The 11,879-nt window shown below is 46.3% G+C and overlaps 1 protein-coding gene across 5 annotated transcripts in view; it reads right to left on the bottom strand.

Moving 5' to 3' along the window:
- Nucleotides 1-620: 620 nt before the first annotated feature.
- Nucleotides 621-11,879, bottom strand: part of LOC110374614 (early estrogen-induced gene 1 protein) — a 64,553-nt gene continuing 53,294 nt past the window's right edge. For 3 of the 5 annotated variants that reach the window (XM_064034745.1, XM_064034747.1, XM_064034746.1), the window contains 10 exons: nucleotides 9,337-9,467; nucleotides 8,258-8,438; nucleotides 8,000-8,148; nucleotides 7,766-7,867; nucleotides 5,097-5,236; nucleotides 4,905-5,002; nucleotides 3,829-4,512; nucleotides 2,610-2,821; nucleotides 2,013-2,130; nucleotides 621-1,939 (listed from right to left, as the gene is read on the bottom strand). In XM_064034745.1, coding sequence (XP_063890815.1) covers nucleotides 1,936-1,939; nucleotides 2,013-2,130; nucleotides 2,610-2,821; nucleotides 3,829-4,512; nucleotides 4,905-5,002; nucleotides 5,097-5,236; nucleotides 7,766-7,867; nucleotides 8,000-8,148; nucleotides 8,258-8,438; nucleotides 9,337-9,467 — 1,819 coding nt within the window. In that variant the 3' untranslated portion in view covers nucleotides 621-1,935. Of the gene's footprint in view, nucleotides 1,940-2,012; nucleotides 2,131-2,609; nucleotides 2,822-2,865; nucleotides 3,662-3,684; nucleotides 4,513-4,904; nucleotides 5,003-5,096; nucleotides 5,237-7,765; nucleotides 7,868-7,999; nucleotides 8,149-8,257; nucleotides 8,439-9,336; nucleotides 9,468-11,879 lie in introns of those variants that run through there. The other 2 variants (XM_064034748.1, XM_064034749.1) reach the window with 2 other exon arrangements.

The raw sequence follows: 11,879 nt of genomic DNA, 5'->3' as shown, positions 1-11,879 counted from the left end.
CCAGAACAACAAATTAACGAATTTTATAGACCACAACCCTGGGCCCGATTATCCTAAGTTAATAATGTCAAAATCTAATAGAAATTGAATCGCAATATGATCACAATAGCAGTTTTAAGCATATCGGGCATTCTGCTACTAACATAAGACCAATCGTATTCTAACGACATTCGATTGGTTTGTGATTGGTCTGCTATTTTGGTGATTTTGGTCTATACGGTAGTTTGCTCTACAATCATATTGCAATCGTAAATCATTTGCAGACAAAATGATTCATTATTGAATGACAGAAAAGGATAAACACGTTTATTTCAAAGAAAAAATAGCGGAATGCCACATGCGCTTCAATTATATTTCGGCTGGTGCGTGTTGCTTGCTACATAGTTTTATATGTATACCTCTTGAACCCTTCCGGACTGAAATGATGTTTATGTGAGTGTTCGTCGCGGCTAGTTGAGATGTTTTACGAAAACTGTATTGCATTATGTATTCTATCAAACGAACAGTTCAATCTTGATGACATGAAGCGATTCGGTGTTTAGTGCGCTTGTATTCTTTTTCATTGAGAGTGTAAAATGGAGAAGGAAGTGAAGGTACTTGAATAAGATAAACAAATATAGTTCTAGACACGTCCTTTATTCAAATACTGTACAGGCTTTAGAATAATATGATACAATAACAACGCGTGCCGATCAGACGCTCGAGCGCGGCTCGCCCCGTGGCTCGACCACTGGTCACACTGGGGGCACTAGTGACATTAGTGCTACCAGCGACACTGGTGGCGGCACTAATGCCACTGGAGGCACTACATCGCTGGCGCCGCAGACCGCGCCGCGCCCGCAGCTCTGACAGTGGCCAGTAGGCGGCACTCGCTGATGCGCGTTCGATGGTGATCACTTATAACCAGTCGCGCTCAGAGTGACGCCGCAGGGCTCTTGTAAATGAACACTCGACGGAAGAAATATTGTCATGATTATACTCAGGCAAATCATTTCATCTTCAAATAGCAATTATAAAATGAATTCGCGTGCGGCGGCACACTGAGCGCCACTCGTCGTATCGCTGCAAGCCACGCGCTAAGCTACGCAAAGGAATGACTTAGATTTACCTCCTCGCACTATTGTATATTTAGTTAGTTCCCCCCACTGGAGTGGGCGCACGTTTGTTTGGCACCACACTAAATAATGTATACAAAATTCACATTGAAAATATATTAATGGAGGGATTTGGAAGTACTGTTTCGATTACATGGTTCACTTAATGGGTGACGTTTTTTAATCATTTATAATAATAATTACATGATATCGATAATAAAAGTTCGCGCGCGTCGCAGTCAGCAGCGACTCGCGCTGACGTAGCACCACTTGTGAGCACTTGTGTTACGCTAACATGCGCCAGCGCCGCCCGCCGCGCCACACGAGCGACACACGTGCGCCACGCGCGGGCGGCGCGCTGGGCTAGTGCCGGCGCCGGGAGAGGCAAGACTAACGTGGAGGCCTGCGCGTGCGGGACTCGCAGGCCTGCATACGGAGAGTGGAGGAAGCACAGACGCTACGCAAAATATAGGAACAATCAGTCGTCGAGTAGGTCGTCATTAAATTCAAAGATTCCTACTTACATTAAAACAAATAAAAATTATATAAATCATACAAAACTTGTCGGTTTGCACGAACACAACCATTCTTTGTAGAACTGCTACCGAATAATAATAATTAACATTAAATTACGAGTCGTAAAACAATTATGGCATAATTTATATTACATTAAAACAATAAATATATGTATATGCATTGCTCGCGGTCCCCGGCGGGACGTATATAAAAGCTAATACACAGTAGAGCAGGTCGGGGCGAATCTCAAGTAATACTGTCCACTACCACATCACAGCACTGGCGGTCACGCGTCGTCCGGCCGCGTGTGCAGTCACGCCCGGGGCTACCTGCAACACACACGCGGTCAGTGGGGGCGGCCTGGGGGCGGGGGGCTGGGGGCGGGGCGGGGCGGGGGCGCACCTGTTGTCGTGCGGGTGCAGCACGACGCGCTGGTAGTCGCGGCGCGCGAGCTGCTGGCGCTGGCGCGAGCCGAGCTCGGCGGTGCCGTCGCGCGTGATGAACAGCTGCAGCCCGGACGCTGCAACATTCACACGTGGCTGTTACATTTTATATCTATACTATAAAACTTGACTTCACCGACAATATGAACGTCAGTTTTCATAAAACAATTGATTATTTATGTATAATTTTCATTTACAAGTTTTAAAGAGAACAGATGTTTATGTTGTCGGTGAAATGGTAAATCAATTCTAATGTTAAAAATGATAGTTTAAAGAACTTAAAATCACGCTTTTAAAAAATTACAAGTGAAGCTAATATAAGCGTGTTACAAATACTGAAGGCAACATTTATAGGTCATTCTAAAGTATTTTCATAAACATATTCCGTCGTACCACAAAAAAATTTAAAAATGTTGAAATAAGGTCCGTTTTGCAGCCACATTTTTTAGACAAGTGTTCAGCAGATGTTTAAGTTTTTGTGGTAAAGCTGATTGATTTTGAATTGTTTTCAGTAAATAATAAATATCGTGCGAGTATGGCGGTCGGCGGTACTGACTCTCGGCGGCGTCGTCGACGGCGTGCTTGAGGTCGGTGGCGGCGAGCAGCTCGTCGATGAGCTCGTCGGGGTTGACGCGCGTGTGCTCGACGCGGCCGGGCGGCGCGTCGTCGTCGGGCGGCGGCTGGCGCCGGCGCCGCTCCAGCGCCGCGCGCGCCCGCTCCAGCGACCCGCCCAGCTCCGCGCCCGACCCCGACCCGCCCGACGGGTTCCTGCGACACGGTTCACCGTTACTACCAGTAAATTAACGTTATATTGCTAAATAAATCATGGCGTCAATTTACTTGAAGTAATTCTGGAACTGTGTTCTTACGATCGTCAAATCAAATATAAATGTAATGAATAACATTAAAAAACAGCCACATTTATTAAGTAAGATTCTTATAATATAATATTATGAAGCGTACATAGTACTTATTAATATTTTGCAAACGCATGCAACATCCAATGTTATTGCCATCACCTACAGCATGCATTACCGCTTTACCTCAAGCATGTCAGTAGTATTATGCTGTACAGATAGAAAAATAGATAGGAAGAATGCATGCACCGCGTAGTCATACCGTTATAGCATTACATTTATGGACCAATGTAACAAAACTCCTACTTAATTTAAAATAATTTGAAATACTCCATAATTATTATAAACGACTATTTTCCAATGAAGCCGTAATAAAATATGCGTAAATGTATGAAATATATTTTTATTAAGAAATTTAAAAAATCTTAATATCTAACAAAACAGAATCGACATCACAAGGAAGCGTCAATACATAAATACGTAGTCGATACGACAAGGGCACGAGACAACATCTAAGGGTAGGTCGATGCGCGCGTGTGCACGCGTGCGGCACGGGCTCGGCACGGGCGCGGCACGGGCTCGGCACGCGGGCAGCACGCGCGCACGGCCGCGGCAGTACGTGTGGAGGTGTTGGAGCACTAACAGCGCCGAGCTGGGCCGGCGCGGCAGCGAGCCGGGGGCGGGCGGGGCGGCGGGCCCCGCGGCCGGGCCCCCGGGGTCCCGCGGGGCGCCGCACGCGCCGCACTCGCGCCTGCACACAGGGGCCGGGCGGGGGCCCCGCGTTAGCTTACTGACTACACACGCGGACGGCGCGGCACACGACACACATTCACAGTTAGAGGACAGGACAGAGAGGAAGACTAAAACAGATGCTTAGTAACCCGCCGACACCACCCGCACCCGTTAGTGAGGCCTCACCTGGCCGAGTCCGTGTAGCTGTGGCGCAGCGTGGCGGCCAGGCGCCGGCCCCGCGCCGCCTCCGCCTCGGGCCCGTTGGGCGTCGACGTCTGCACCGCGCCCTCGTTCAGCGCCTGGTTGGACAGGCTCCTGAACCGGTGTCGGATGTCGATACACTCCGACGAGCCCAGGTCCACTTCGGGATCGGAGGGAATGCAGTAGAACTCGTCCTCTATGCAGCCGGACAGTCTGTTCGCGTTGGACACGAGCGAGTTCTTCCTGTGCGCGAGTGGCGTCAGAAACGGGAAATTGTTGAACAACTCCTCGTTCTTCTTGTTCTTGTCGAGAAGCGCGGGAATGGTGTTGAGCGACTTCTGCTTGAAGATTTGGAAGTTGGTGAGCGGTTCGACCGCGGCGCTGATGATAGTGGCGGCCACCTTCTTCTTCTTGTCGAAGTACGTGGGCATGGCGAAGGAGTAGTCGTGCGCGGCCAGCAGCGTGGCGTCGGGCGTGGCGTAGGCGTCGCTGGCGGGCGACAGGCGCGGCACGTCGGCCAGCACGTCGGGCACGGCCAGCGTGCAGTTGGGCGTGAGGTACACGTCGCACTCGCTGCTGTCCAGCAGCAGCTTGGCCAGCGCGCGGCCCGCCTGCTTGCACGACTGCGACGGCACGAACACTGACGTCACCGAGCGCTCTACGCGGACACTGCGGGCGGCGGGGGCGGGACGGAACAAAACATAAAATATAAATTAAAAGCAAAATAAATTAAAAGTGCTGGACCGAAATAAAATAAATTAGTTACCGTGCGAAACAAAATGGGTTAATAATGAACATAATAAGCTAAACAATGAACACTGTACAGGGTGGTCGTGAGTCGACACGTGCCCGCGTGTGACATGCAGCCGGTGGTGGGGGCCGTTAAGATACGTTCAACTTGCCGCTACCATTTGTCAATAACCAATAAGTGACGGTATACAAATGTTGAATGAAGACATTTTAGTCCGGCACCACAGTTTGTCAGCGAAGAGTATATTGTTATGTTGTCCTGCAGGCAGGCTGGGGATGCGCCGTCACCGTGCGGTACACAAGCGGTTCACCTGTTGTGGTGCGGGCGCGCGGAGTCGCCGGCCGAGTCGCCCTCCGAGCTCTGCCGCGAGTGCGCCGACGCCGCCGACGAGCTGCCGTACCCGGACGCCTGGAACGGACATATCGCCCATTACATGTTGAAACATAAACTTTTTGACAATAAAGGAGGTGAGTTAGTTAGATTGACAACTGAGGTTACGTACCTTGCTGCTCATGTCCCCGGAGGTGTTGGAGGAGTTGCGCGAGTGCGTGTGCTGCTGCTGCAGGCAGGCCGCGCACGACGCCGTCACCGAGCTGCTGCCCGCCGCGCCCGCGCCGCTCACCGCCGCCAACATCGTTAAACCTGAAAATACGTCAACAAAAACCTCGTGAATGTCTTCTAAAGCCTGAGTTTTCAACTGTCAGTCGACCCTGAGGAATAAACATAGCGGGTGGACATATTTATACAAAACCTATAGGATATTATAGCCTATTAAGATATTATACTGCTCATTCGTACGCAGTCATTTGGAGTATGCGTCCCAGGTTTGGAACCCACAATATGCAATATATAAGACACGCATTGAAGGGGTTCAGCGTAAATTTCTAAGATATTTAGATTACAAGGCACAGCAATGGTCGGATGATTATGTTCATCGTTGTAAGAGGTACCACTTTTTACCCCTGGAAAAAAGACGAGAAATCAATGACGTATGTTTATTGATAAATATCGCGAATGGAGCGGTCGACTGTCCTGAACTACTAGGAAAAGTACAACTGCGTACCAATCACATTGGTTTCCGACAGCGACCGCTGCTTCACGTACCTTTTGCTTCCACGAAGTATAGACGTAACGCGTTCTTCTCACGTAGTGCACGTAGTTTTAATTCACTACCGCGGGATCTCGACATAGACCTTTTTTGCACAAAGTCTAACGTAGTAAGGCGACGTTTGGCAAAACTGTTCTTTTGCGAATGATTTTAAATAAAATTGTAAATAATGTAACTGGCTAGCAATTTATTGTAACCAAACTGAAGGTATCTAGGGTATAAAGACTGTAACATTATGTTAAATTGTTAATATGTTAAATTATGTTATAAAGACTGTAACATATTGTTGTAAATATCGATAGGTTGAAATTATCTGTGGAGGCTTGTTGTTGGCAATTTAGTTATATAATATGTTACTTATAATATTGTGATTAGTCCGTAAGCCTTCTCTAAGAATAAATAAATAAATAAATAAATAAATAAAATAAAAGTTATTTGGCAATTGAAAACTAGGCCCTTATACTATCAATTTTCTATTTGCCCCAAAAGTCCAATGATTTGAGAATTGAAATCGGTCAAAGTGTGAACTTGTGAGAGTGTTTTCAACAATCAACTTTCTCGTTATCTCTCCTCTAACAGCCTGCTAAGTCCATACCAATCTGGTTTTCGCCCTGGCCATAGTACAGTTTCTGCTCTCATCAAAATTACTGATGACATCAGGCTGGCTATGGAGAAGGGGCTTTTAACTGTATTGGTTTTGCTGGATTTTAGCAGTGCATTTAACTCAGTTGATTTTGACATCCTCTTGGGTATCCTATCCTCACTAAATGTAGTCGAGTGGTTCAGCTCTTATCTTCGGGGTCGCTCACAGTCGGTCCGCGTTGATGAGGTTTCCTCTGAGTGGCGGGAACTCGCTGCGGGTGTTCCTCAAGGTGGCGTTCTCTCTCCATTACTTTTCTCCGTTTTTATAAACGCCATCACTAAGTCACTAGTTTCACATTACCATCTCTATGCAGATGACTTGCAGCTTTATCAGCACTTTAAACTTGAAGAGCTTCCGAGAGCGATTGATGCCATCAATGATGATCTTGGACACATAAGTCGATGGGCTAAGGATTTCGGGCTTCTGGTCAATCCTGCCAAGTCACAAGCTCTTATTATTGGTGGCAGATATTTCCTCAATAAGCTGTCTTCTCCACCACCGGTCTCATATGATAGCGTTGCCATCCCATACTCTTCTACGGTTAAGAACTTGGGGGTAATTATGGACTGTCATTTATCCTGGGGTTCACACGTTGCAGAAGTAAGCAGAAGAGTTTTTTGCTCGTTTCAGTCTCTCAAACGTCTCCAGAAGTTCCTGCATTTTTCAACAAAAATTACTCTCGCTCAGTCGCTTCTTCTCCCTCTTTTAGATTATGCTGATGTCTGTTTCCTTGATGCGACTGAGGAACTTCTTAACAAACTCGAGCGTCTGCAGAATCTGTGCATCCGCTTCATTTTTGGCCTCCGGAAATACGACCATGTGTCTGAATTCCGGAGCCAGCTGAAGTGGCTGCCAATTCGGCAGCGTCGAGATGCTCATATTCTGTCTTTTCTCTTCTCTCTTCTTCACAATCCCAACGCTCCAAATTATCTTAGGGAACGCTTTGAGTTCCTTGTTCCTAGAGGCAAACCCTGTCGCTCCTCTTCATCTCTTTTACTCCGTATCCCTCCTCATACTTCGAGCCGTTATGATGGATCCTTCACTGTTCGCGCTGTGAGGCTTTGGAACGCTCTGCCTCACAGTATACGTGACAGCACATCGTTAGATGTCTTCAAGAGACGAATTAAAGAACATTTCCTGTCAACATGACCTTATTTGTATGTATGTATTTATTTATTTATTATATTTTATGTTTTATTTATAGGTATATATTTTATGTTATGTAATTTCACCTCTGTTTTGTTTAATGTTGTGCACTTAAAATTTTCTCTTCCCTATCGCATCTCTCTATCGCTCTAAGGTTTGCTGTTAGAGAACCCAGTTCTGGGTTAAGCTCGCCTTTGTACATGTCTTCTCTGTGTTGTGTGTGTCTTTTAAATGTTTTTGTGTACAATAAAGAATAATAAAAAAAACTTCTTACCAGGTTGGTCAGGCGCGGAGGTGCCAAGGGGAGACTCTTCGCCGTCAGGAGTGGGGAGCTCACTGGAAGGCACCAAGGACAGGGGCTGCGATACGCTACCCTCTGCAAACATTTACATTAACCTTTTAAATAAGGAAGGAGCACGTTAAACATTGTTGAAGTTTGTCTCCATTTTTTCAATTGGTATTTAGGATCCCTTGTGTATTATGATGAGTTGGGATGGTGTGTGCATACCGTAGTTCTTCTTCTTGGTGAGCGAACCGAAGCCCGAGGAGGCGGTGGAGGAGGCGCAGTCGTCGTCCGGCTGGGTGGCGCCGGGCACGCTCTCGGAGCCGCTGTCGCCGCCCGCCATGCCTTCCGCTGCCTCCTGCTTGCGCTCAGGACTGCAACATGAACATTACACCCTATTGTACAAACTTATTACAGTGTGAGAGACACGTTATTTGCACGAAATAAAATGGCAGTAGTGTCAGTTGGTCGTGTGTTACGTACACTTTGAAGAGAGGGTCTCCGGAGATCATGTTCATCTTGATGCGGACCCGCAGCACGGAGTTGTCCTGCCGGCGGCGCGGGTCGTAGCCCTCGAGCAGGCAGCGGCGCGTGGTCTCGCCCGCGCCCGCCAGCTCCGCCAGGTTCACGTCGCAGAAGCCCAGCTTCTGGTATGACCTGCCGCCTGCAAACCGAATAATGTGCCACTTGCTAAATTGTTACACTTTCAGTACAATTAAAACGTTTTTGACAGATAAGCCATTTGCTGCTCGTAAGTTATCGTCCATTGTGTTCATTAAGGAAAGTGCTTTTAAAATACTTCGGTTACTATAAATGTACAGCGAGCACAAAATAAAATATTATGAATTGTACCTACAAAGAAAACCAAACTGGAAAGAGCGTCTCTACGGATAACAAGTTGAATCGTTCAGGATTTATCTAAGCTGGAAGTCGGTCCGCTGCGAAGGCACGACTTTATAAACGAGCGCTCAGATTCATCGAATACTTTGCGAATTCACTTCGTTTCAAAGCGGATGACTTCAAAATCCGTCCGTTCAGTGCCGCGGCTCTGTTGGAGTTGCAAATATATGGACGCTGTGGAGGCGCGCCCGCTCTCAATGTTGAATATTCCAACGGCAAAGTTTACACGAAAATATTTAAAGGGTCAAAGGGAGTTTGGAAGTCGTCGGAATGATTAACGCAAATATTTTGATGAAACTTTTGTCAGCGTTACGTTACGTCGTGGGAATGGCGTGTATTAATTCGAGCCTGGCAGTACAGATAACGTCGGCTGTTCATTAAATTAACAACGGTCCACTTTGTTTCGGTAAGCTTTTCGCGGCTAAGCGAATGTCAGGGTGTGATCAACTCAATTGTCCAGTGTTTTGCAGTGTAACAATTTAGCTAGCCGAAATATAGTCTTGATATTAATTTGCTATTCCGCGACAATTTAGTAAAATATAATCCTTCTTTTCAGTTGGGCAAAAATAGTATTCTTTCTTGACGAACGCAACGACGTCTTTAGATTAACACCTGCTTATATTTATAATAAATATAATGTGACGAATGCCAGGGAGCCTTACCTTTGCACTCCTTGCGCACGGAGACCCGCATGAGCGCGGGCTCGAGCACGCCGGTGCTGGCGTTGGCGCACATCTTGCACACGAACGAGAACTGCGCGTTCCACCGCACCGCGTGGTTCCGCACCTCCTCTCTGTCGACAATGTAAACAAATGATAAATAGTCATCCTCAAAGTATAAAACAGATTGGAACTGAATCTTCCCAAGTAAGCTTTGCCTAAAGTTTTGGTCTCGAATCCATGTCAGAGTTACCCAACTTCCAGCAACTATTTCCTATATAATGATAGTGTAATACGCCACAGCCGGCGGATCCGACTGGATGCGGAAGTGACGGCTGCGCGTGCTCCATTCAGTTGCACTTCGTTAAAACTGCCGGTGTCGCACATACGGAACATTCCGACGACCTATATGGCGCACCGCGGCCAAACTGCCTCCATTACATGTCGCAAGCGCTCGAATATATGATGCCGATCTCTCATAAATCGACAAGAGCTATGGGAAACCATTTCTTTAGCAGCCCGAACCTCAAGCTGCCTTTTAGATTTAAACAATAGTTTAAGTTATTCAAATGATATAGTGTGTAATACTCAATGTACAATTCTATACCTAATATAACGTCACTTGTAGCATATCCTCAGTTCACCACGACTGAGAAATCGCAGTCGGAGATGTAACAGCAGCACAATCATCAAAATATAGCAGTTCTAAGCACTCAAATTCAACTTCGTGGCCTTATCTCACGAGAACAACCGCTGTCAATTGAGGAAGTTATATTATCTTTAGTGCGATGGACTGACCGATAACCCTAGCAGACATTAAAACTACAACTACAGTACTGCGCTCGTGAAACAGAAATAAAAACACTGGAATAGTAGAATGAGGTAGGATCGTGAAGTTTAATGGATGAAGTAAAACGTTTAACGCAAAGACATCTTAACAGCAGTAGTTGTGAAGTGGGCAAGTTTGTGTGGAGGCAACGACATCGTTCGCAGTGAGCAGCAGCCGGCGAGCACTAGTGCACAGTGGCCGAGTGGGTGCACTCTGCTAACAGCTGGGTGTGAAACTAACGGCGCGCCCTCGTCGTGACCCTTAATGACGACTACGCTACTTGGAAACATTGCTACTGGAAATTAAAAACCATTTACTGCAAATTGCCAACTTACAAGTGTATAGGTCAGTAGTCCCATTACACATTTAAGGTCTGTTATCATCAGTAGGATCGCGTATTAGCTATACATGTTAGTTATCATGAGTTCATACCGAATAATTCTGTGTAATAACCTCGATCACGCACGCGCCTGTAGGTCGTTCAGCCTAAATAAACATCGATCTAATGATACGCTGTAATGTAACGTACATATTGATCTGAAAACAAAGTCTGACAGTAAGTGGACCGGTCGGACGTATAAACGAACCTGTATTTTATTCCTTACATACTTTCTCATGTAAATACGAGTATATCGGGTGGTCGTGATAAACCTCCCGAGTCGAGCTGTCTGTAGTTTACGCGAATCCGTTACACAGTCATGGCCAGAATGGCAAACGAACAGCCTCCTCAGCATAAACTATGCAGCCAGGATGCTTGAAATGGTCGGGACCGCTATGATGCATTATTGAACATGTTGTAACGTAAAACTTTGTTAACATGATCAATAATGATTATAATGAATAATTACATGACGTCGATCAAATTAATCTATGTATTATCCAAAAAGCCAATGAAATAACGGTATTCAAATACCATTATGATAAGCAGAAGGTTTGCCTGACCTAGGTGTTGTTGTCCCACATAGCAGTGTCCCAATTGCGTCGGTCGCCGATGGGCGATGGTGCCTAAATGGTAACGAGAGTGTTCGCGTGCCCGACACCACACTTCCGCCCACTAATGGCCCTTGTGATAATACGGCCCGTACTCTACATGATGTCGTTTTTATTTCGTTAACTTTCGGGAGCCTTGCGCTTCAAGTGCACGAAGGAAGATTTTATCGCGTTTAGACAAATGGAATTATGATTGGTCGTCACGCGTACAAAAGGTTTCTTTGTCTTAAAATCAGATTATGGAGAAATGTTATTACCTCTGGATGCATTTTTAAATTGTCTTAGCACTTCGTAGTAAGTGCTGATAGTACGATGTTGTAATGTTTGTAGTGTTCAGCTCGCAACGCGGGCGGCGCGGCTAGTTGGGCCGTGTTTACGAGGCAGTTCCTCGAACCGGAGCGCTGAGGACGCTCCTTCAATCCTTATCGAGATTAATGCCGCTTCTACTGAAGCGAACAATGAACGCTTCTTCTAATCGCTATGATCATGCGAGGAAATGTTACCAGTCGCGAGCAATTTAATATGAAGCTGTTTGTTTAGGTTAGCTAATTACTGTTTTCGATAGTCAGCAAAGATTAACGACTTGTTAACATGTAACGGTCGTAATTATTAATCCACTTGAATCAAAGGACCGCTTAGTTACTCAAACCTGTTACGTAAGCTGCACTTGTAGAGAACATACATTATGTCAGTGTTAGATAGAAATCATTGCCCTTGGCCCTCGCAT

The sequence above is a fragment of the Helicoverpa armigera genome, chromosome 5 (assembly GCF_030705265.1).
Source record: "Helicoverpa armigera isolate CAAS_96S chromosome 5, ASM3070526v1, whole genome shotgun sequence".
In the NCBI taxonomy this organism is placed as follows: Eukaryota; Metazoa; Arthropoda; class Insecta; order Lepidoptera; family Noctuidae; genus Helicoverpa; species Helicoverpa armigera.
The sequence above is the reverse complement of the archived record's forward strand: the minus strand, read 5'-3'. Positions and strand labels throughout refer to the sequence as shown.